Below are 26,951 nucleotides of genomic sequence, written 5' to 3' on the forward strand. Positions count from 1 at the left end.
ATTTTGAAGCTGAAATACACTTGAAAATGTCCATACTAGAGTAGTTTAGAAAAACATCTCTCTCTAAATGTAGGGTCTCCACCAGCAAAGAGATAGTAATAAAGATAGAGTTGGATTTGCTAGTGGCTCAGACAGGATGGGAACTTCTTGTATCATGGCCAAACTGTGAAGTGGTGAGGTTTTGCCTGGACCTATTGAGTAGGTGATAATTCCATAGTGCTACTTGATGCAACTGCCTGTGCAGAGGCAGGCAAACCTTAGTGAATACAACCCGATACTTTGGGAATTGGCAGACATTTCTACATTTGTATGCCATGGGGACTTATTCTGAAAATGATTTTCATGTACAATCATCACCTCAGATTTTTATACATGTTTATTCTAAGCCTTCAGGAAATAGAAATGTAAAAATGAACATACCCACATCCATGGCTTATAGCTGAAGTGCATCTTTGGAGCTTCTTAGTGAATTCTGGCAAGGTTTTGCTAAGCTGGGAGCTTTACTACTGTACTTTACAAAGCAATAAGTTTGAGTTTAATTGAACCAAGATAACAAGTGTATTTCAGGCTGTAGCACATAAGAGAAAATAGTCTGAAACCAGGTCAATCATTTTCAGACACACAAAAGAGGGATGAAATGTTAAACACGGGTTATAAAAACTGTTTGTGGATTATAACATTATTGGGTATGAGTTTTCAGACAAAATAAGTGATTGTGGCTCTAGGCTGAGCAAGATTCGCTGCTCAATTGATTAGAACCAGAGTTAGGTGAAGATTGAGAAGGGGAGATTTTAAGATGGATGGAATAACTGACCACCTAGGGATTCAAGGGCAGGTTGAAGCTGTTTCTTCAGCAAAACAAAAATTTCTTATTCAAGGCTCCCATAAAAGGAAAGTTCACAACTATTCTGAGTGTCAGAGTAGAAAATAAATTAAACTAATGTATTTTATCCAGATTTCCTTGTGGGGAACATGCCACTGGCCAATGACTAGACTGCTGTTTATATCCCTAAGGCAAAGGAGAAGCTCAGGTGAGGAACCTAACAAGTTTATGCAGTATAGTTGTAAGGAGGCTAAAACTTTTCAGACCAAGGGCTTTTTTTTTTAATCACTTTACATTTAGAAACACCCTACTGTATATGAACTTCTCATGGAAGAATGTGATTTTCCTTAGGGTTCCTGATAATGTGAGTCAGCTTATATGTGGAAATATAGTTCTATTCTAGAAATACCAAAATGTATTTCCTAACTCTTGGTGAAATTTAGGCACACCAACTATAACCAATCAAGGTGTTATGTGTATGTGTATTCATCACTTACACTCATCATTATTCAGCCTGAACTGGTATTTATATAAGAGATGGGCTAAATGTTAAAATAAGTTTTCCCTTGGGAACATAAAGAACTTTGGTCCCTTACCCCTATTCTTTATGATTAGAGAACCACAGTTTATGTTCAAAATTAAAGAGAGTTACAAGGATTTAACTGAGTTGTTGAGACCAGGCCGAGTGCTGGTCTTACATGGATGTGACCCTGCCTTAGATTCACAGCATGGCCAAAACAAAGCAAAATAAAAAAATAAATAAAAAACAAACAAATAAAATGTAATGATCTAGAGTGCAAGGCCCCCTTCCTCACATCTTTCACAGAGCTCAAGGGAGTATGATTCTGAATGGAAAAAATAAAGCAGGTACCCAGTCAGGCAAGACTTCCACAGGAGATGAAAAGGTCTTTCCTTCTGTAGTCTTAACACAGTTCCTAAGGTGACAAAGGAACTTGCCTTTGGTGGGGTAGGAGAGTGGGAGTGGGAGGGTGTTAATCCTCTGCTCCAACCCCGGAAGGCAAGTTCACAAAGCATTCAACCAGGCTGAGGAGAAAACTGCAGGGGGACATGAGAAGGCCATTCATGTCCTAGGTGCCTTGTTTACTGACAGGTACAGGGAGGACCAGGCAATTGGTAGTGAGAATACACCCCTTACCCAGCCAGCTTCTGTGTCCCTAAAGAAGCATTCTGTTTGTTTAGTTCCTCTTCAGTTGGTTGGTCTTCAGCACAGAACCTACTTATACACTCAGGGTTCTCTATTTCTAAAGGTGTCTCTACTGACTTTGAAGTCATTTCATTAATTTCACCAAGCAGAAGAATTCCATGCTGAGACTGTACTTTGTCAACACACTGCTACCTTGTTAATGTTACTTATTAAGGCAAAGGGCTTAAAAATACTTACTAAACATTTGTTTATTTCAGTGAATACCTTCGGGGTTTCACACAGCTAGATTCAGTAGTTCAAGTATGTGAAGGAAATAAAAGTGACTCCAGAAAGGGACATGTTGAGAATCAAAGAATATGCAAGAATAAGAAATAACAGAAATCCAAACCACGATGTCTATGCCTATAACTGTAACATATCTACAATAAAATGGAAAAAAACCCCTCATTTGCATAATGTTAAAAATACAGGGGCAGATTCTTATCTGGTTTTGTGTAACACAAAATGAGGACTTGGCACATGGTGTTCTATTGGATAATATACCACATACACACACACATGGTGCTTATTTTGGTTCCAATGGAAAATACTATTGACAAATTTCCTTTTCTCTTCCCTCCCAACTTTATTCAATAGAGGAGGTAACAACAGCATCTGTTGCCCTTGGCTGCATCCTAGGATGAGGAAATTGTGGCTAATGAGCCTCCCAGGCATATGGACACTAAAAGCTCATGGTCGGGCCATGGCACAACTACATCAGCACTCCAGTGGGAGTGGCAGATACACAGGGCAGTCACTACACATCAAAGCAGGGCTGCCAAGATAGCATCCACAGTCATTTTGAATAGCCTGGAGCAGTTTCCACAATCATGGCCCTAGGGATGATTACAAAGCAGGATGCATTTGTCTGTCACATCCTTTCCATCTCCTTCTGGCACCCTTCTACCATGTTTCCTTCCTTAGCCAGCCAGACAACCAGGTGCCCAGACCACCCAGGTGCCTGATGCATCCAGGCTGAGGCCTCCCCAGCACTCCTTCTTTCCATTAGTTACAGACTTGAAGACCTGGGATACTTAATTGGCTTAAATGTGTCCAAATTATACACTTCAACCATCCTAGCCTAACCCATCACATCAGCTCTCATTACCTGTATGCTCTCTGGCTATTTTCTTAATGCATCTAGGAAGAAGTCAAGGGACTCTTTAAACAAATTAATCTTGAAAAAAAAATGTAAAAGACCTTAATGGACTGGGAAACATAGTGTCCTAGTAGTTTTAAAGACTTGCTCGACAGTCTATGACAGTAAGCTGTCAGATCTGCTGGACTTCATTTTGTTTTTCATTTCTGTAAGTTACAACAAACAGACAAAGAAACAAACAAACAGTCCCATGCCCCCAAAACATAAAACCTTTAAGAGCATGTAGGGGCTTGATATGTTAAATTCAGGTGAATAATCACACTTCTAAGTGTTTTTATTTTATTTTTTTTTTAATTTTTTCTGAACAGGCCCATTAACCCAGTAGATTCTGATTTACAAGAGTATATACAGGAAAACTTTTTCTAATTGGCTGAGAGAGGAGTTTGTACATTTTTTCCCCCTTGCACACAAGGTGACATAGCTGGAAAAATAATCAGATAGTAGTTAGGAAATGAATTAAATGGATGTGTTGGTGTTGTTATTCTTTTTTACCTATGTGCCATGCCAGCAAATGAAGCTTGGATTTTGGAGTAGGCTTAGGACACTGTTCTCCTCATCCAACCATGAAGGAAAGTCATGTTACCTTAGATTGATCAGAGTGAAGAGAAGGGCCCTGGGAGCTCAGCAAATAAAGGTCAACAGTTTCGGACTTAAGGGGTAGAATCGACTTGATTGCAAACTGCTTCTTTCACAGAACTGGCTTCTGTTCCTCTGCCGCTTGAATGTGGCCAGAGTTTAACTTGCCTGAACAAAGAATCTGAGTGGGGGGCCTGGGCCAGCTACCAGTCCCTGCCTTCCTGATGCCTTCATTACAAAAATGAAAGGCAGGACCACCCAGACTTCTGATGGCCCAGCTGACTATGAAGGACAGTGAGCTCAGGTGGGAGGAGCAGAAAGCCTGGGTTTCACACCTAAGTAGCCCGCAGAGTAGGGAGACCCATGCTGGGCTTGCCAGCTCCCAGCTTTCTGTTGGTATCTGCAGGCAGGAGTGTTTAACAGATAAGAACGCCTTTCATTTCAGAAAGATTGCCAAGTCCTAAGGCACATAGCTGTACGAGAAACAAAAATATGGTTCTAATTTTGAAAATATAATTCAATACTCAAAACCAGCCCAAACCAAACCAAAAACAAAGTAACAAAGGTTCTCAAAGTGACTGTATTTCCTAAGAAAAGGTCTCTGAGCAAGTTGTTTAGTCCTAATCTTCACGACGGATGTTAGCCTAGCTCCTTAACCCTACCTAGCTCATCTCTATGCTTTGATGCTAAACATCATGGACTCCATCAATAATCACTGTGCACTGAGAACAGACTTAACTATTGTCTCTTTCCAGATGGACCAAAGGGCATATGGAAGAAGGGGGAAAGGTGCCAAGGACGTAGGATAGGAAGAGAGACAAAAAGAGACTATCCTAACCTCTTGCAGGGATGTTTTAGAGTATATAAATGAAATGTGTTCAAGTATTTCAGGAAAAAACAGGAAAATTCTCTCATCTGAAAATAGTAGACTGCCCAGAATTATATTCTCTGCACACCAGAGGTGAGAGATTTAAAAGGCTTCAGAGATTAGGGTAGGGTTTGACAATATGATTATCTTTCCTTCCATTCATCATGTCTGTTATCATTGGCTTCTTAACAGTGAAAAAGGGAAAGTCTCCAAGCCATGCCCCACACAAGATACTCCTGGGACTTATTGTTTTGAACTACCAAAATGCTGGCTGTCATAAAAAGCATGAAAACAAAGCAGTGTGACTGGTGTCCTGGCAAAACAGACTAGCATTTATCACCTACAATGAACATGGCCCTTAATGGAAGCCACCTTGGGGGGCCGAAGATTTATTGCAGCAATTCTGCCATGGTGCAAAAATATTTCTGGAACTCTTTCTTGGCAGTAAAGAGCCGGTAACATGTTCCCTTGAAGTCACTTATAGTGGGACATCTTTGTCCTTAAGAGTTGATTTTTTTTTTCTGTGCCAAGAACTTTTTTTGTGTGGTAGAGAATGCTGTTGATGAGTCAAGTAATGAGTCTTCTTCTAACTCTGCTCTGAAAGGCAATTATTAAAGCAGATTTCATAACAACGTCTCCAAATATTTAGAAGGAGAATGCTTGTCAAGGAAATTTTGTAGACAGTGAAAGGCTTTGGAATTTATTCATTACCCTAAATATCATAGTGGTCTCTCTGCTAGAGGTGATTTTACTTGGCAGAGAACATTTGGCAATATTTGAGGAGACTTTTGACAGTCAGAACCGGAGAGGTGTACTATTCTCGCCTAGTGGGTAAAGACTAAGGATTTGTTGAATGCCTGACCTGTATAGAAAGGCTTTAACAACAACAGCCATGTGATCTAATGTGTCAATAGTATTGGAGTATGGATCCCTCGTCTTATAGTCATGACCCAGTCTATTGAGTGAAATTTAAAGCAGAATACAATCATTATTATATCTGTAAAGTGCTTGCCAATCAAGGTGGATGTATATTTTCAAATAGTTTCTAATCACACATTGCTCAGAACTCTAGCTTTCTTTTCTGAAAATAAACACTATTAATAGTAGATAGTATTCTATAATACTAAGATAAAATAATTATAAAATATCAGTAACTGCAAACATTTAGTTATATTTTTGTTGCTGTTGTTTGATTTTCTTTGAGAATGTGTAACTCTGGCTGAGCTGGAACTTACTATACAATCTAAGCTGGCCTCAAAGGCCAAAGATCTATCTGCCTCTGTTTTGTGAGTGCATCATCATGCCTGCCTTAGTTACTTATATGTGGCAGGTATCTGAATAATTTGTACATTTACATGCACTGTCTTATTTAATATATAAACAATACTTGGAAGGAAATACTATTGCCAAACAGAACACCCTTAAAGGTGACCAAAGAGAACAGAAAACTTGAGATGAGAAAACATGGATTCTCTTCCAGACTCTGCTTCCGGTTGAGCATACAATATCAGCAAATCTTCTAACTTTCCAATTCTTAATTTGCCTCCCCTTCCAGAGCAAGGACAGTGATAATATCAACCTTTCAGATCAAATCTGACAATCTTCAGATAACTGTATTCCTACATAAAAGTGATCTCCTTGCTCAAACTACACAGGGAGCAGACAGACCTGATGCACAACTGTGAAGTCAGCATCTTACACCATGAGCCTCATGGCTTTATGTCTATAGTGGTTTTACAACAGAATTTCTACTTTACCAGTCAGCTAGAGAACTACTCTACTCCAAATTCTTTCTTCACTTTGACTTTTATACTCTGTATGTGTCGACAGGGTTGCCAGCGGGGCAAGAGGGGAAACAATTCTTTTTAATGCTGTCATTTTGCACAATTATAATCTCTTACAAAATTTCACAATCAATATTGAGGACTCAACATTGTTCTTTGCATCACTCTGTTGCTTGATTCATTTAAACATGTGAGTTTTATGCACAACAGTTTGTGTGTTAAGAACAAGGCCTGGGATCCCAAATTCCAAATGGTATAATTATTTCCCCTCACCTTAAAATGTCTGAGGGAAAAAAAGCCCACATAATTTGTATATTACATCCACCTTTTTATCTAGAGATGACGGTGGTATTTTATTTTTTACAAATCAAAACAAATTTTCCAGGCTCATGGAAAATCCCAGTCTCTTCTTTCGGATTGTACTCATTACAAAACTATCATATTTGGCAAGAATTCTGTCTCTGCCCAGAGTAAAGATTTGAATGGGACATTAGGAATAAGAATGAAGACTAGAATGGTTGGTTTTAAATGTATAAGACAATTTTTTACAGCACTAGTAACATCTTTGGGTCACAGGATATTTTATATGCAACATTTGTAAGATTTTTGACATTGAGAAGGCTTTTCCCCCTCAATTTTCTGTTAGTTTTAAGGATAGACAGTTATGTAGTAAATAAGACCTAAATAGAAGCTGGAGAGATAGCCCAGGGGTTAGGAGCACTGACTGCTCTTTGAGAGGTCCTGAGTTCAATTCTCAGCAACCACATGGTGGCTCACAACCATCTGGAATGGGATCTGATGCTTCCTCTGGTGTGTCTGAAGATAGCTACAGTGTACTCATATATAATGCACTCATATAAAATAAGTAAATAAAATCTTAAAATTTAAAAAAATAAGACATAAATAGTTTGATTTTGTTTTTATATTCCAAGTTGAAAACTAACGAAGATTGGCTTTAAAAATTCTTTCCAACACCAAATGTGTCATTTTCTTTTTACCAAGGTCATAATTTTTATTAAGCTCTGAATAAGGTTAAAACTTAAAGAGCAGAGGAAATGCCTATACAAAAGGTTTATAGAATACTCATTTACATACTGGATATATATTCTTTACAATATAGAATAGTGAAAACTGAGCTAATAGATAAGACAGATACAATGACATTATGTCTTTGACACTGAGGATAAATGGTGTGTGGCTTTTAACATAGGTACAGCCCAACACTGGAAACTATAAGACCATTAGTGAGAAGGTTGACGGGACCCTGGATAACTATTGGAAGTGGTAGGACATCACTGAATTTACTTATAGAATAATGTACTAGCTTGTGCCCAACCAATGGCCTTGTAGCAAAAGCCTGTGCAATACTCTGAGCACACAGTATAGTCTATGATACTGGTCTCTTCTTGTCCTGTTCAATACACATATCACACACAGAAGACAGAACCTTGTCCTACCAGCTGTGGTAGACAGTTGTTGAGCTGTCTTCCTCTCACATGTGTCATTTTGAAATGCATGTGTACATACATGTGTACATTTTCATAAGCATATGTGTTAATACACATGTGTATATAGGTATAAGTGTGTGTGTGTGTATGTGTGTGTGTGTGTAGAGTCCCAAGGACAACTTCAAAGTCATCCTCAGAAATCCTATTTGCCTCCTTTGAGACACAGCCTCTCATTCGCTGGGATCTCACCAAGTAGGCTAGACTGGCTGGCCAGCAGGCTCCAGATATCTTCTTGTCCCTGCACCCTCCCCTCTGGAAGTACCTACTACCAAGCCCTTACAGCACTGCCTGCCTCAAAGCCCAATGCATTCATATGGGTTATGGGAACTCAACACATTTCTCTATGCTTATAAGTCAAGCACTTCACCAAATGTGCTACACATCAGACGACTTATAATTAGGACCACTCTTAGTGGTCTATTTGTATATCGAGGGCATTACTAATGTTTATCTGGCCTTGGCTTTATCTATTTGGATCTAGAATCTGGATTGAATTAAGAATCCTAAAGATTTGCATGACCTTCAGGAGGTTTGTTTTATTAACCTTAAGACAGTTTCATTTAAAAGACAAGTTCAGGGGTGTCGAACCATCTCCCTTTCTATGTATTTATTATATAAACATATATTATATGCATATATGTATATATTTATATTGTCATTCCATATATGTATATATAAATATATTATATATATATTGTAGTATATATATATGTATATATATCCTAAGAAAATATACTTTTCTATTATCAAAATATATAACTAAAGAGTATCATGGCTCAAAGTTTTACAAATTGATTCAATGAAATTACAGTTTCAACTCAACTTAATTCATTTGTAACAAGAACCAAATATATAAAGTTCTTATACCAGAAGATAGAATTTATAGAATATTCTCTGAATTTTAAAAATTACTTTTACGTCAGATAAGCACCTGAACCCAGCTTCCATTACACAGGGACTTGAAAGTAAAGACGCAAGGTTCAGACTTCATCTTTAAGGCACTTAAAACTCCAGGACGGAGTGCTGTATGTCTGTAACAGGATCATTTGCAAAGTTAAAAGCTTTTCAAGTTTCCATAAGCAGAGACTGCATGCTGTAAATCCTATTCTCTAGTTCAGGTCATTAAATTGTTCACTAGTACTAGGAAAAATCTGGTGAAAACGCAATGGTAGAAAATATTAAAAATATTTGAAAAGTAGCCTTTTAACTATTTGGATATGTTGAATAGATATGTTAATACCTGAGTATAAGATGACATCATTGCAGGAACCGTTTGGCACTTCTTAAAACACCTAGAGTTTTATATGTGCTCCTAAGCACACACATATTAACAGGTTGATAATTTAACATTGTCTTACACTTTTGAATCATTTCCTGACATGGCATTCCATTGTCAGAAAGTTCCTACTGCTGTGATCTTAGAGTGTTGCCATATTTATAAATAAAGAAACAGAGATAAAGCGAAATTCAATAAATTTCCCCAAAGCACAAAGCTGGTGAGAGTAAGAGCAGCAGTTCTCCAACCAGGACGGCACTCCTCCTGAGGACAGCTATCTCTACTACCTATCCTCTTCCTGCGGGGCAGGCATCACACTCGTGTCCTCTCTTCACTCCCTTCCTGACTTCCTAACATTATCTTTGTAAACTTGTTTCAATAGCCTAGCATGTTAATTCTTTTCTAAAAATTATTATAATTTCTCTTTACTCGATGGCTTTTTTCCCCTTACTTCTAGCCCATCCATTACAAACAGCGCCTCTGATGGAATGAAAATATTTTGGCTTCTCCACCATTCAACCTGGTTCTATTTTGTAAGTTTGTCAGAAGAAGTCTGAGTTTATCACTGTTTCTTCTCTATAAAGAAAGACATGTCTGAGCATAATATAAGAGAAACTTAGGCATTCAAGAATTCTTTGTGATTGTTACATGATCATGATGAACAGTTCCACTTGGTGACTTTATAACTGTGTCTTTCTGTATAGTGTTTAGTGCTTTCAGACAGGTTCAAAATAACTTTTGTGGGTGTCAAACTCACAAAAAAGATAATTTTTATTTAAATGAGTTAACCTGGTGTTCATGGCACCTTCATACAAATGTGCCATCTCTGTTCTCAGTCATTACTCTACCGCAAACACTTGCCACCATTTTCTTATATCATCAACTTACAGAATTGGCAGTACAAATTTAGGGGGAAAATGTAGTATTTCCCTAAACAAACAAAGTATTTATTAGTATTTTGAAGAGGGGAGTGCATAAGCTATAATGGACCGGTGGACCTAGGAAGACAAACTTGAGGCCTAGTTCTTTCCTTCTACATTTATGCGGATTCTTGAGATTAAACTCAACTTGGATGGCAAGTGTGTCAACCCACAGAACTGGCTTGCCAACTCTGAGATGGTATTTTAATATAATATATATCACAATATGAAATATATATCACAATATGATTGTTCAATAGAAACTTCCAAAATACTTTCCCTGAATTTGCCATTATTTTACATCTATAATTCTTCCCCTCTCTCTTTTCTTTATGTGAGTGCTATGTGTGTGTTGTGTGCTTCTTACTGGCACAAGGCATATTAGAGCAGCATTTCTCTTTTGAGGCTGATTTCCTGCTTCTCCATCTGAAAATGTTTTGTGTACTTCCCACATGATCTTTATAATCAAGTTTAGCTTGTGCCAACTGGGGTACCATGTAGCCAGCTACATTAGCTGTTTGAGGCTTTTAAAATGGTTTATACTGCAAAGCACAGAGTATTCTCTGAAAGCAACAAGCAGGAGACTAAGACTTGGATTTCACTACATAAAACCACTTGCTCAAACAAATAAAAATGATTTTAGGTTTCATAATCATATAGAGAATGACAACTGATATCCAGTCCTAATAGTAGATAAGTGAACCTATCTTTACATTAACACATTTTCTATGAGAGCTTAAATTACCGCAGCACATTTTCCATTGATATCCAGGCTCCTCTCCTGTGTGTGAAGGAGCTAGAACCAGGTAACAAGACATGGGTTGAAATGTAGCCTTGCACCTAGCTATTAGTGCTCCTCTCAAATAGTGCAAATTCTCTATTACAATAGGAATATCAGTAAAAGAAATGCATGAAAAAGTTTCAAAATTATAAGGTGTCAGTCATTAGCACAAGTTAGTTCTATTACTGGCTTCTACCAGGTGCCATGGTATCCCATTCAAGAACTCTCCAGACCATTGTTTAGCAGTTAATTTTGTTAGGTGGACAGGCAGGTCAGTTATATAGGTTTCATTTTGCATTATTTGCCAATGGTCCCATTTTGCAGGTCTATTACATTACCCTATAATATGTAGCCTAAATTATGCTATTAATTTATGATATAAGTAGGTGCGCAATGTATTTTTCTTGTCTTTCTATTATAAACTTCCACAGTTTAATTTGATTCCCCTGTTCAAGAGACATATTGAATTACTCAGATTATAAAGAGCTATTGTGAAAGTACATGAGCATATTCATGCAGGGTCACAGAACAGAATATGCCCACTGATAGAGAATATACACAATTTAAGTAGGCATCTTGAATACTTTGTTACTAGGAGGGACATTTGAGAGGAACTCAGGTATCCTGAAGAGTTGAGTCGAATGTTATAATGGATAAACATTTACATATTCAGACACTGTGCAATGATATAGAGGATCGTAATCAGAATTCAGGAAAAATATAAGTTATACGTTTCAAGAAAAATTCCTCAGTTTCAATGTACATAATAAAAGGTTTTACAAATTGCATGTGTTTTATAAAATTAATTTAAAAGACCAAGATAGTGCATTTCTTGTATGTTAACTGATACTAATAGTAGATAAATGAACCTATCTTTACATTAACACATTTTCTATGAGAGTTTAAATTACCGCAGCACATTTTCCATTGAAAAATTCATAAAAATATTTTTAGACAACATTTTTGCATAAAAAGATAAAAGTATCTATTGTTATAAGGTTTAAAAGTAATGTTTTCTGTTTTGTTTATCCTCACACACTTAACTTTGTATTTATCTATTTAGTTATTTTTACACCAAAGAGAAAGCAGTGTGTGGGCAGTGTGTGGAGTGGGGTGGTGATGGGGAATCATACTATATTCAGAGGCATGATGCGTTTTATCCAGTCTTTTCTACTGCTGTCAGTACAGGACTCGATTAGCAAGAGCCATTTGAATGAATGTGTTTACCATCTCCTAGAATCAACAATCTGCAAAGAGAACATTTGACGTAGAGTAATTTGTGCTTCTTTTTTTCCTCAGTCCTTTTGGCTGAAAATAAACTAAATGTTCTCAATGGTCCTTACCTGCAGTGTACGACCATTGGCCCTGCATCAGGAGGATTGCAGGCTTTGACTCTTCGTAAGAAAGCTAGGAAAGGTGTGGGGTGCTCTGGAACACCATGATCAGGCCAGGCGGTGAACTGGAATTGTCTCACTTCTCTCTTCTCACTCGAACCATTCTGTGACACAGGAACACTTGGTCAGATGCTGCTTTCTAACCTTAGCAGCTAATGATGAGTACTTCTAAAATATTCTGTCTCAATTCTTTCCTTTTAGGGTATGGCCTTTGAAGACACATCACCTGGAGATCTAAGCCCTGAGCTACATCCCTAAATGATCAGTATTTGTTCAGCAGGTAAGCTTGTCACATGAGAAGCACTCTGCCATCTGGCTGCAAGCATCCGGAGTGCTCTTGTCTATTTACAGAAAGGATTAGTTCTTCCATTTTGGGTAACCTTTCTTCAGAACATGGACTTCATTCATAGTTACTGATAAAACATTGGTCCATGAGAAAGGAGGCAGGATGATAAATTCAAGAATGATCTCACTCTTCCCTAATGCCAGTGGGACCAAGATTTAAGTAAAAAGGCTTGAGGGATCGAGTTTCTTTAAATAATAGGGAAAACAGGGCAAGAGAACAAAGATAAAGAGCAAACCTTATAAAGTGCAAATGTCCGGACACAATATGTGGCAAGCTCCACAGTATCCAACAGCGTCACCTGGACCAGCCCATGAGTTTCTGTGCCTCTGCTAGGCCAATACTGGTCACACTTCACCTAAAGAAAGAAGTGACACATTCAGGCCAGATGCTCATCAACTTTTCTCTTAGCTTCCTTTTGAGTTGCTGTTGAAGGAAAACAGCTTTTCCACATTTCATTTTATGTTGATCTTTTTTATTGGCAGGCCTTCTTGCTATCCCCAAATATGTAAATTACTGCTCTGATGCCAATATAAACCACATCTTTTTTTTTAAACTGGTAGAAATATTAAGCAGTAACAGATTCAATTTTCTGGGAAAAATAAGTTGCAGATTGCTGCTGAATAAAATAGGGGTAGAGATATTTGAAATTTTAGAGTACTTGGGGAAAACACATTAGTTATTTGGTAGACACTATGATTCACATCAGAAAGATTATGCTTAGACAGTTAAAATACATGGCTAGATAGCATTCATCCATCAAGATTTTACAGGCACACACAATTCCACAATGCTTTCTCATGATTTACAAATATACTTGGTTAACAAAACGTAGAAATAATTTGAAAAATCTATCAAAGTGTAATACACAACATAATAAGTGTTACTTAAAATACAAGATAAATGGTATTTGTATGCAAAACAAATGAAATCTGTAGCATCTATGGGAACAATCTGTCTGCTCTTTAAGTATGGTTTTGGAGGGTTATTAGAGCAGTGTGGTTTAAGTAGTATAATTCATTCATTTAAGATAAATGACCTACTATTTCTATGTGGAGTGGAATAGTCCATGTTAGCACTACTCCAACCCAATTAGTTTAGATGTGACAAAGAATAATTCCAACTCTGCCAGAAGCCTCAGATTTAGTGCATGTGCCCACAGTGCAGCAAAAAGCATAATAAAAATGACAAAGGCATTATATTTTCTGGTGAGGTCATAGGTCAGAAAATATTTACTCATTCTGTCACAGAGAAAAGAAATGTGGAAATGCTACTTCATTGTACCAAAGGAAATACATCTCTACAAGCAAAAGAGTGATACTGGTGCACACTAGGAAGCACATCCTTCATTTGAAAAGGGAAGAGTAGAAAGTATGCCTACATGAAGGTAATATGCATTGTTTTCATAGATGCTAGAAATGTGTGGCCTAGTAAACATAATTATTATATAATTATTCACTTTTCAACTTAATAAAACACTAGCAACAGACTCTGAATGACTCTGTTGTTTGGTTTGCATTTGGTCTGTGTCCTCTGGCACTCAGGCTGTTTCTGCATAGATACCAGATCTTCTAAAAAGGGAGAGTTTTCACCTACTAGACAATTTCACTGAGAAGAAAAAGGAGGAAGACACTGTACTCTATATGTACTTAGCATGTGGAAACTGAATTCACAAGTTTTGATTCCACTGCCTTTCTCTCAACTATGAGACCACACAAAATCACCTCTGACTAAACAAGCAAGACAAAAGGGTTCAAATCAGATAAAAAGACAAGTTACAATAATATTAAAATACTTTATTTGTTTTATACATTCACAAAATAAACTGGTGTTTTTATTTCTATCATAGGTTGCAACTCAAAGGGGGAAAAATACTAAGAAAGTTTTTCAAGGACAATACTGATAAGCATAGGTTGGACACTTCCACATATCTCCTGGCCATTTGTTAAACCCACACCATACCTGGCAAATTTACCAAAGAACTAGCTGAAAGGAATCACAGTACCTAAGGAATAATAACTCATGGAAATTGACTCATTCTCTGTGTAGCCTGTACAGATTTCTTCTGATTTCACAGGGTTAAAAGCTCACATTTAGTAGTAAATAATACTTAAGGCTTACGTTTTCAGCCCTATACTATACAGATATTTTCTCATTCCTATTTCATAGTATGATGTATAAGATTATGAGAAAAATAAGTGTTTGAAAGTGATTTATTACTTCTTGCTTAAGGACTTTGGGTGAATCATTACGGTATTTTTAAAAAGTATTTCTTTGATTTTTTTGATATTATAAGTTCATTATTTCCCCCTTTTCTGTTCTTTACTTCAAACGATTCCATATATCTCTCCTTGCTCTCTTTAAAATTCATGAGCTCTTTTTCACTAATTGTTATTACATACATATATGTTTATGCATTTATATAATTAAATGTATAAATAAACTTCCTTAGTTTGTATAATATTACTTGTATGAAGGTTTTTCCAACTGATCACCAAAACTTTATATACAAGTTAATATATAAATTTACCCCTCATAAAGAAAATTTCTCTTTGCAACAGATGGAGACCATTATGAAAATTACAACCAATCTAAATGCAGAGTTGGGAACCCAATACCATGGATATATCTATTATAAAACTCTATAACCTAAAGCTCAAGGATCAATGCAGATGAAATGTATGTTTCAAGTAATAAAAGGGCACCAGGAGGTGAAATGGATCTGAATCCTATGTTCAAGATAAACAGATTAAAGCAATGGTGACCGTGAGGTAAGATTCCACTCAGATCAACTTAGGCCCAAGAGTGGTGGTATACACCTTTAATTCCAGGAAACAGTTGCAAGCATATCTATGAGTTCAAAGCTAGCCTGGTATACAGAAATTTCCTAGTAGAGAAAAGCTTAAGTTCAGGCCTGGTGGTATATACATTTGACCCCAACATTCAGGAGACAGAACCATGCAGATCTCTGAATTCAAGGTCAATCTACAAAACAAGTTCCAGGACAGGCAAGCTTAGGCAGTGAGGGAGATGGAAAACAGAACACTGCTGTTAATAGAACAAGGGGGCCACATTGCAGTTTCTACAAGCAAAACTTGGCAGCTTTGGTCATGTGGTTCTGGTTTTAGAATCAAAAATAGAAGGGACTACTGGGACAATTGATGCTGGTGAACAGGAGCTAAGAAATTAACATTGATTATGAAGAGGTCAGCATCACCGTCATGAGATTTTTCTGGGAAGTGTTGTCTAAGAGCACAAAGAAGGAGTGTTCCAGAGATACATGCTACTTAGACTTGGTAATGTGTTAGAATCACTCAGGTGGTATTGGCTTCAAAGGTTTGAAGGGGTCACAGAAAACAGCTGAGGCTTGGCACTGTGAGAGGCCAGGGAAAGCCATTCATGAAGGTATAGCCTCAGCTGCAGTTGATGGTCCAGGACTGAAAGGGTCATACAAAGCAGTTGAAACTTGGCACCATGAAGAGAGCCTATGACAGGGTATTGGTGAAGCCTAGTTGTAGCAAAAGACCCCAGTGTATTGGAGATGCTGGTACCATGGTCATGGTGTCTGTTCAGCAGTAAAACCCTAAGGCATATTCCCAAAAGAAAACAGTCACTCATGATAAAAGTCCTGGCAAAACAGGAGTACAGGGGGCATATCTCAACATAATAGGCAGTATACTGGAAGCTCACAGCCACCATAATACTAAATGAAGAAAAACTCAAAATATTTCTACCCAATTTAGAAACAATACAAGGACATTGATTCTCTTCATGTCTATTCAACATTTTAATTGATGTTGCTGATCACACTGCATAGCTGCAGGTAGAAGAAGGAAACCTGAACCTTCTCTTTCAACCCTGTAAAAATCTCAACTACAAATGAATGAAAGACTTCAACAGAAGACCCAATATCCTAAATATGATAGAGGAGAAAGTATGGAAGATGCTGGAACTCATTGGCACAGGAAATGATTTCTGAACATGACACTGGTAGCATAGGCATTAAGAACAAAAATTAAGAGGTGAGATCCAATAAAACTAAAAAGATTGTGCAAAAGACATAACTATTCAATTGAAGAGGCAGCCCACAAAAAGGGGGAAGATCTGTGCCAGCTATATATCTAAAAAACTTAGCTTTTTTAGATGTACAAAGAACTCAAAAATTAAAAATTAATAAACTTCAATTAAAAATAGGGCATGAATCTAATCAGAGTGTTCTCAAAAGATGAAATACAAATGGCATATATATATACATATATATATGTGTATATATATATATATATATATATATATATATATATATATATATATATATATATATATATATATATATATATATTCAACATCCTTAGGCATCAGGGAAATTTAAATAAACTACTTTGAGATTTCATCTTACCCCAGTCAGAATGGCTTTGATAAAAAAAGAAATGAATACAAATTCTGACATTGATATACAGAAAGGGAAAACACTTATTCACCACTGGTGGGATTCAAACTATTGTGGTAATATGCAATCAGTGTGGTGGTTCCTTAAAAACTAGAAATTTATATATGAGATGATCCAAGTATACCACTCCCAGCATCTTTCCAAGGGACTCTATCCTACTATAGAGGTACTCATGCTGCTCCATTCACCGTAGTCAGGAAATGGAAACAGTTGAGGTGTCCATCAACTGTTGAATGGATAATAAATATGTGGTACACATTCACAATAGAGTACCACTTAGATATTAATAGAAAATGATATCTTAAAATTCACAGGTATGGGAGTTATTCCATAACTGAACATGGAGAAACTGGGCAGGTACTGAACTGGAAGCTTCACCCTACTGAGTAACACTGGTATCATTGGAGGGTACTATATACACTACTGGAGGAGAAAAGTAATCATGAATGTCAGCTAGCTACAAACATTGTGAACTAGTATAAGACCTGCCCACTGGTGCAATAGTGGCATGAATTAGAGAAATAATTACTTTTTGATTGGATTTGAGGCCTACTCCATGAGATACAACCTATACCTGAAACTGTTAATGAGACTAACAACATGATGCTATATATATCAGGGCCCATGGAGGAAATTTACTAATATTCCCCTAAATGAAAACAGCTGTAAAACAACTCCTACTCATAGATCCATGCATAATTCAGCCCCCAATAGAGCAGCTTTTTGCACTTGACAGTAATGGATATAGAGACCTATAACTGGATAATGTGTGGATAGTGAGGGACTATCAGATTCCTCTTCTCAAGGTCCAGGAATATGTGAAAAGAGGAGGTAGAAAGATTGTAAGAGTGTCAGAGGTGGCAAATAACTCCAAGGAAACAGCACTTTCTACATGTAAGAGGGCTGACGGACATAGGAACTATTTGGGCTCATATACAAGACTTTCAAAAGCTCAATCCAGACAAGATCCCAACATGAAGAATGGAATGGGTACAAAGACTCGCTTCTAGTCAAGAAGTTATTTGATGCTGATATTTACTAAGGGATGATCAGTTTTCTCCAATGGAATCACTCTGGGTATGTTAACCAATATTTCAAAGTAGCCCTCAAAGTAGTGGTCAAACATATTGGAGCACATGGTTTGTATATGTGTGTCCTTTTGTTTCTAAGAAAGAGAAATAGTATGAAGTTGACTGGGTAGGAAGGTTAGGGAAGGTCTGGCAGTGGGTAGGGAGTTTGGGGGAAGATCTGGGAGTATTTAGGGGAGGAGAAAGACTGTGATCAAAATACTTTGAGTATAGTTCTGGAAAAATACTTTTTAAGCAAAGCAGTTTCCTCCAGGATGTGGTGGTGTTAGTAGTAATGCACACCTTCAACACTAGGAGGCAGAGGCAGGCAAGTCTCTGAGTATTTGAGGCCAGCCTAATCTACAAAGGGAGTTTCATCTAGAAAAGGTTTCAAGTGAGAGCCTGCTTCAACACTCCCCACTACCAAAGGAAAAAAAAAAAAACCCCACATGGTAATCACACAATAGGCACCATCATAAAATAAATAACTGCTGTTCTAGAAAACATTTATTAATTTTATCCAATAAAATACAATTTTTCATCTTAGGAAACAAAAAGAAATTCACCAGGGAATGGACAAACTATTGTTAGTGAGGTAACCCAGATCAAGAAAGAAGAATATCACTTATTTCCTCTCACTGTGGTTGCCTGCTTTGAATTTTTCAATGTATGTATTTCATTTGTAATACCCACAGAGTTAAGGAAGTAAATAAAGAGCCATGCAAGTGGGAAAGGTAAGGAGTGCTCTGGGATGTGATGCAGAAAGAATGAAGTGGTCAAAAGGGAAAAACAGAATAGAAATGGTAATAATGGGGTAACCAGAGAAGGACAGGCTAGAGCAGGGAATGAGGGGTGGGGCGATAAATCACATTAAAAGCATTTTAAACATCAAAACATCATTTGGAAAACTACCACGGTAGAATATTCCAAACACACACATGAGAGAGAGAGAGAGAGAGAGAGAGAGAGAGAGAGAGACAGAGACAGAGACAGAGACAGAGACAGAGACAGAGACAGAGAATTGAGTTGCTCTTTAATTGGGTGATACTGTTCCTACTAGATATGACAGGGTAGCAAATAAAAAGCCCATCTTTTGAATTTATTGCCCCACAAAGGTCTCACAGACCCTCAAATATTATACTCCATTGCCAATGATTATCTACAAGAACTTCTTGGCAAGACCCCTTTGCTGAAGATACTGTATACTTGAACCATAGAACATTGAAAAATCAAGCTAATTTTCACCAGAAATCTCATTCCTAGCTAGCTAGCTTTCATAAGAAAGCTACTATTCATAAGGAAGATACTATTCATGCTAACAGGGGAGAAGACTAACAACATGGGAGTAACTTAGCAGTTTCCGACTGGATTTAGGTCCTGCTCCACAAGATAAAATTCATACTCGGTACTACTATCGGGCCAAGAACCTATTGGCTTGATAGATCATAGACATTAGGGTAGACCATACTATTATAATTCTGGACTTTGTATTAAACCAATTCCTAGTGACATTATAGATTAATGCATTTTTCAACTCTCGTCAAAGAAGCTTCTATTTGCTGTAGATAGTGATTAACATAGAGACCTATAGCTGATCAAAGTACAGAGAATAAGACAGACAGAAATATTCAACTCTAGATGGGAAATCTGCATCACCATCATCTATAGCCTAATCTCAGGTATTCTCTTGAAATAGGCAATGGAAAGATCATAACAGAAAGATACAGAAGATGACTATAAAGAAGCATTGTCTTCTGGTCATAGGAGGGCAACTGCATGCACTAATTCACAGAGGTTATGGCAGCATGAACAAGACCGGTGGAGACTCAAGCCAAACTAAGTCTTAAGGAGGTAGACACAGACTCTCACTCCTAGCCTAGGAACTACTGGCAATAGAGAGCAACTGAAAGAGGGAGAGTCCATTTTTAAAAAATATATAGCCACTGCAAAGTCAACCATACATCCAGGAATGTATAGCTAGCATAAACTGGACTTAATAAGATTTTAAAAAAATTAGGACACAAAGTTAGACAAGTAGGGAAGGAGTGGATCTGGGAGATACAGTGGGTAAATAACATACAAAACTCTCAAGAAAATAATGAAAATATTTTTTCATTAAAGAAAAAATGATTTAAAATATAATCTGGAAGGGAAAATGTTTTGTGGAGGCCCATTAAAGGTATGCTACTTCGTCCAGCAAAAGGTTGAGATCTGAGTTCTATGTCTGTTGCTGTGTAGAAACATGACAGTCTAAACATTCCCAATTATTGTAAGATTTCAGTAACATACTACTTTTCTATCCCCTAAATAGTTAATCAAATTGACCATTTCATAATGGGAAAGACAACAACCAGAGGAAAGCTCTGAAGTCATAGTGAAGAGACTGGAAGAATGATTTTCTCCTTAAAAGAATATGTGAAATGAGAAGCTCCTCCCCCAAGAGTTGATTACTTCTTACTTCTGTGAGTTCTAAGTCAAAAACTGCAAATTTCTTTCTTCTCATTTCTATTTCTTCTTTGAATGCCAATACAAATCCTATCCATGTTTGTCTTGACTCTCCAGGTAGTCACTCACATTCTTTCTCTAAAGACTCCCACCCCCTTTTCCTGTAGCCGCTCAGATTTGTTGTTTAAAAAACTGTGGTTTTATTCTTCTCCACCTCCCTCCACCAAGCATCGGCTGAGACTTGTAACTAGTTTGCACTCATATTTTTCTCTTAAACTCTAATAAAGCCATCCTTGAACTTCAAGACAACAAATATTATTTAAATGCATTCAGAATAAAGCCCTGTCGTTAGGCATAGGTGGTAGGTGTTGTTATAATAGGTTGGAGCATCCTGCTTTGGAGGACTCTCATTCCAATTCATGGTCATTTCAATATGGCTTATCTTAAAAGTGGCACTCAGTGGTGCTCAACAAAGGTGGCCAAATTTATAATCAGGAATGTGGCTTCGATTGGCTTGTTTTTAAATTATCTAACATTTTCTGAAATTGAATTTTGCCCATTTCAATTTACTAAAGACTTACTAAATTTGGCACATTATCTGAAGTCCACTTATAACCAAATAGTTCCTCGTCAGAGTTCCAGCATTCCTGCTCTGAAACACATCTATTGCCAGGTATTTTGAGCAGCAAATATAGGGCAAGAGGTAAGGAGCCAAAGAAGGAGTTAAAGTAGCCAGAGAGTAATGTTTGAGACACTGTAACTTACTAAAAGTGGCTGTATATCCATATTGAGCAATTGTGGCCATAGTGGCTGTTGGAGTCTACATTTTCTATTAGTAGTAAACAGCGTGTAGAGAGATGTGTTATATTACATAAATGGAAGTCAGTTTGTACTCCTTTTTAAATGATCGTTTAAAAATAGGATCTAAAATTTTAAAAAAGTTTCATATAAGTGCCAGGGTCTATCTTAAGTAGAATAGATTACATATTGAGTTATTAAGCTTTACAAATTGTAACTTCTGGTACTATGTTAGTACCAGATTTGTTTACTATTTTGCTCAATGACTGATATTTTTCAGCAAGTGTTCTTCTTTGTACTCAACTATTTCATTTGGCCACATACTTTCCCAAGTTGCAAAGTTCATGTACTTCCCTATCTCATTTTACTGATGACTCTTTAGCGGGGCATGACAGGTCATCCCAAATGCAAAGTCAGTAATATCAAATCATCAGACACTAATGCACTTACAGCTTCTCACATTTACGAACATAAATCTAAAAGAAGATTCCAGAGATAATGGAAATTAGATGTCATAAAGCAGCGTACCAGTTCATGAACCATTCTAAAACTTCCTGGACCACATATCAAGTTGTTCTTTTACTGTTTGATGAATTTGTTAGCTATTGATGCAGAGGGCTCGCTATGAGCTCTGCCAATGACTTATACCCTTCAACAGATAGGCACCACAGCTTACATTCAGGCTCTTTGTTATAATCAAAAGATCATCCTGTGTTATCAAATACCACTTAGATATTAACTGTTCCTACATGTGTTGTTAGCATCTTTCCACATTGATTTCATCACTCATAACTTCTAAGAAGCAAGTAAGTGACCCAATAGCTGTATAGTCAACTCTGCCTCTGAGTTGGCCATAGTCTTTTAACCAGCTACATTCAAGTACTACAGTTACCAAGCAGTTTTATTAGTTGGCTGAGTAATTAATTCTATGTACGAATAGTTTCCATAGACCAACCCACAGAGATGGGACTGCAAAGCTCTACATAAACTGTTTCACCCATGCTGGAATCATATTCACAGAAAACACACACACAAAAAAAAAACCCATAAAGGTATTACTGTACTGGGAATACTGGACAGCAGGGAGATTACTATACAATGTATAGAAAGTAAGTAACCTGACCCAGCTTGAGAAGATTAGACATGAGTGTGGTGACAGGGAGGTCTGCACTGTCACTAGAAACTGTTAAAGCTGCTTCTCCAATACAGATTTGTATATGCATTGTCATGTTTCTAAATGGCTTGAAGCTGATGCTGGGCACTGTGGACAGTGAAGATGGCTAGGGAGAGGAAAGATGAAATTCGGGAAGCCAACCACTATCCAAGAATTGGCCAGATTCTTTCTCTTTTATCTGACACTGACATGCGAACACCAAGAGTATGGAACTTGCTAGATAATGCCCCAGACATCTGTCAGGTTGCCAACATAAGCCTCATACCTTTTGTTGCCAGTGTCCCATTTACATTAACTATCCAGTACTTTCAAAGCAATCCCATACATCATACAGACTCCAGAGGCAATGTTTGTGCTGCTGTTCCTAAAGTTGCTTAAGGAAAAAGCAGTTTCTGTTCACTTAGATAGGCAGGGTTTGGGCTACGGTTTGAGAAATTAAATGTTCAAGGCCTCTGGCGCTTCCAGCTCTATCTGGAGGAAGACACAGACCTGGCATTTGGAAAGCATTTGCTCTCCATTAAACTCACTGAACCTTGACAACCAGAGAAGCCAAGAATTAGTCTGCCACTGGCCATGGCTAGGCTTTCCAAAACTGATAACAACAACGAAAACAATAACAGTGCCATTTATAATCTTCAGTGTGATCCTGTCAGATTTTAACCCCAGAGAACTTCAAGCTCAGAAAACAAGCTCTAGGTTTGCTTTTCAAAAAAGAAGAAAAATTTTGACCAACATCTGTTTGTTCGTTTTAACTGCTTCTTGCTCTCAACTGTTCTGAAAGCCACAAAACTAAACATGAGCATGTCTCCACCTCACTTTGATTCTTGGAGAAGTTTACAAAGGTGACATTCAAGGACTAGAAGGATAAGTGGTCATTAGGTCATTAGTCCACTGACTAAATATCAAGCTTTGATATTCTAATTCCTTGAAATATTAACTCAGGGAGGGATGAATACCAGCCCAGTCTCCTATGCCTTGACATTGTCTCATCTCTATTCATTAACACACACACTAAAATATAGTGATAAGAGGATTTTTTTTCTTTTTCTCTGACCTAAGCAACAACCAAGGTCAGTTGCAGAAAACATTTTATGTGAACTAGTAATAGGTGTTATCAACTGATTCTATATGTAACAATGGAAAATACAATTTTGACATATTGAAATTATAGAACTCCTTACTTCCAGAACTGCATTTTACAAACTAATTGACAATTCAAATCATGTCTCATTTGTTGCATGTCAAAATTTCTCTCCTTATCTCTAACATTAATAGTATTAAGTTACATCAAAATAACTCTATCTAACTCAGTCATTTCCCACTATATGGCTTGAAAGACAGTATCAATACCAATAGTTTCAACTATTAGCAGTGAATCAAGGCTGGGTTCTGAGACCAAGTGTAAGACAGATATCCGCTAAACCTCTTCATAGCTACCATAGCCTCTAACACTCAGTAAGGCTGCCCAAGCATTTTCTAACCAGGCTTCTTCAGTCCCTGTCTTATCAACCTCAAGATGGTAGATAAAAGGATAGAAATCAGCCAGCCAAAAACACACAGAGAAAAAAAGTTAAAATGTAGACAATCATCCAGGGAACAAGGGCGTTTCCTGAGCCAGGAATCACCTTGGCCAGTGGTACCTTGGAGACTCATTCTTCAGGGAAGGCTGCCAATTATACACCCAGTCACCCACAAATAACACCCTGGAGTGAAAAGGCCAGCTGCATATGTTTTACTGTAACAGTGCTTCACTTTTTCCAAAGACTTTCTTCCCTCCATGTGGTTGCCCAGACAGATCTTTGTGCTTATTGGCATATTATGAAACATGGAAACAATTAGAAACCACATTCTAGGGCAGGAAAATGACTTGCTACAGAATCAATGAACTATGCAGAACTTGAGAGGACTTGGCAGTTCCAGTGGAAACTGAAGTAAAACTCACAGAATCTTTTATCACAGCACATTCTACAGCGGTTTTAATCTGAGCTGTGTATTTAAGGCAGCTATCATATTTTATCTTCAAAAACCCAGCATTTAGTATTCTTGTTTGTTTCTTGACTTGCCATAGTAAAAGTTCTAAAAAACAGTCAATTTACAACTTTATTTTAGTATTGTTATGAAGGTTAGTTTTAGTTGTCAGTTTGGCACAACCTAGAATCAGCTGTGAATAAAATGTCAGTGAGGGCTTTTCTAGATGAGGTTCCTTTGGGTATGTCTGGGAGAGATCACCCTGATTACACAAATCGAGGTAGAAAGCCCCCAGCATTCCCTAGAGAGGCAGGAGATCCTCAGTTGTGACAAAGTAGAAAAGTGAGAGATGTGAATATAAGCAGGTTGCAGCATTTTCTCTGTCCAACCACATTAGGGCAGTCACAGGTCTCTGATTGGACAGGAATAGGGAGGCGGAGCTAGAAGTTTAGGAGTGAGGAGGTTGGAGGTCAGAGATGAAGCAGGAGAAATCATCATGAAGGCAGGTGAACAGAAAGACAATCTAGACCTCGTGTGGTTTTAAACAGCCACAGGTAGCTAAGGTTTTCACAAGGTTATAATAATTTACTTAAAGCATTATCTTTATCATTTGGCTCTGAAATTATTGTATTGGCATCTTGTAACTTGGGATCTTATTGATATATAAACCTGATTGAATAATTAAGTCTTAAGAGTCATGTTACTACCGGGTAACTAGATGACTGATTGTAGGGTATATGGAGCATTGCATGTAAGCCAGATGATCTTGCTAGCTGGGAGAAAACAGTAGGACCCTGCCAGGACATAGTGATGTGGCCAGCCGGTACCTACAGGCTAGAGAGTTTGTGGAGTGATTTTTTTTTTTTTTAATTATTTCCCACAACGTAAGCGTTCAGCTTTTGACTCTCAATATAATGCAAGTGGTGCTTCAAATTGAACTAAACAGTCTTCACTAAGTTGTTTTAGGAACTCAAGTGAAGGCAAGAATCGGCACAGACAAAATAAAGACCCTCAGGGACGTGTAGGATTCTCTCAAGACCACAATTGTCTGAGAATGAGTAGAGTCAATTCATGTGAAAAATCAAAGAATTTGCATTTTTAACTTGGATCCCAGACAGTTTCAATCTTTTGTCAGGGCTGCTTCGACTGTTCCAATGCTAAGAACTATCAATTTCCTAGCAAAAGCCTAAAGAGACTTTCAGCACAAACAATTAAACATAGCATTTGTCTCAGTAAGAGGTCCTGACATTGAAGGTCACAGTACTATTGGTAAACCTCAAGCTCCAGTGAAAGTGAACCAGACAGAGACAAAACAGAAAGCTGGAAAACAGGTCTGTTCCAGGAAGAAATGTTAAACAGTGGGAATACAAACAGAAACAACCAGAAATGCAAATGTGGCCCATATTATCTCTAGTGACAAGGACCACTGCATGCCTGGATTATGAATGGTTTTCATACTAATCATCTTGCCATGATGATACATGAAAGCAACAAATAAAAAAGAATGTCCTCTGATGATCTGTTTGCAGAATTAACAAATTTACTCTGTTAAGGTCTGAATTCTGGGAAGCATGTTCAGAGGGAAAGCTAGTACAAATGTTTGGCTCTATCTCTGAGAATAAATTCAGAGATGAGGCACAAGGTATAGTGAGTGGAAATTCACAAGTGCAGTGGCTTTCTGAAGTTGTTCATGCTTCACTGCTAACAACGGGAGAAACCAATTAATTTCATTTGGCAACAAACTGTGGTATTTAGATTCCAGTCTTGAAGCAACAATGTTAAGAAAACAACCCTCTAACTAAACTATAACTGAGGCTTTCAATTGCACTTCATCTTGAAAGTGTTTTCTGGGACAAATGCAAGAGCTACAGTGTTGCTCATAATCCAACCCATGGGGTTGGGGACAGGTGATGTGCTAGCTAGCATATGTGGCTACTCAAGAGCTAGTAAGTTCTTCCTGTTATTCTAGGACTTCCAGAAGCTCATACCCATACTTGAGTATGTTGCCTTTCTATTAACCCTTGTTACTAAATCTGTTAAATTTGTCTTTTAATAAACTAGTACTGTATGCCACACTGGCTCACCCTGAAGCTGTTTCCTGAAATGAAGTAAAATACTGGACTTTGCCTGAGTGGAGGTCCCTAAATCACAAGGGAACTCCTTAAGCTGCTAGTGACAGTTTTGAATATATCTCCTGCTACACCAAAGTTTATTAACATGTGCATATGTGTACAACCCCACCTCCCATGCACATGTGCACATCACATGTATGTACTTGTTTTACTTAAATGGGATGAATATAATTGAAATTCTGAGCCTTTGTATAATAATGGATCAGTCTAGAACCAAGCTAGCTCAATATCTGCTTTAAGTTTGGATGTTTGGAGTAAAGAATTCCATTGAGTTCTCAGGTCAA

General features: G+C 37.5%; 1 protein-coding gene across 47 annotated transcripts in view; it reads right to left on the reverse strand.

The window, feature by feature from the left end:
• Ptprd (protein tyrosine phosphatase receptor type D) overlaps window positions 1-26,951 on the reverse strand; it is a 2,240,535-nt gene that overhangs the window by 27,541 nt on the left and 2,186,043 nt on the right. For all 47 annotated transcript variants that reach the window (XM_031377711.1, XM_031377696.1, XM_031377694.1 and 44 more), the window contains 2 exons: window positions 12,875-12,994; window positions 12,243-12,397 (listed from right to left, as the gene is read on the reverse strand). In XM_031377711.1, coding sequence (XP_031233571.1) covers window positions 12,243-12,397; window positions 12,875-12,994 — 275 coding nt within the window. The remainder of the gene's footprint in view (window positions 1-12,242; window positions 12,398-12,874; window positions 12,995-26,951) is intronic.

The sequence above is a fragment of the Mastomys coucha genome, unplaced genomic scaffold (genome assembly GCF_008632895.1).
Source record: "Mastomys coucha isolate ucsf_1 unplaced genomic scaffold, UCSF_Mcou_1 pScaffold18, whole genome shotgun sequence".
NCBI lineage: Eukaryota > Metazoa > Chordata > Mammalia > Rodentia > Muridae > Mastomys > Mastomys coucha.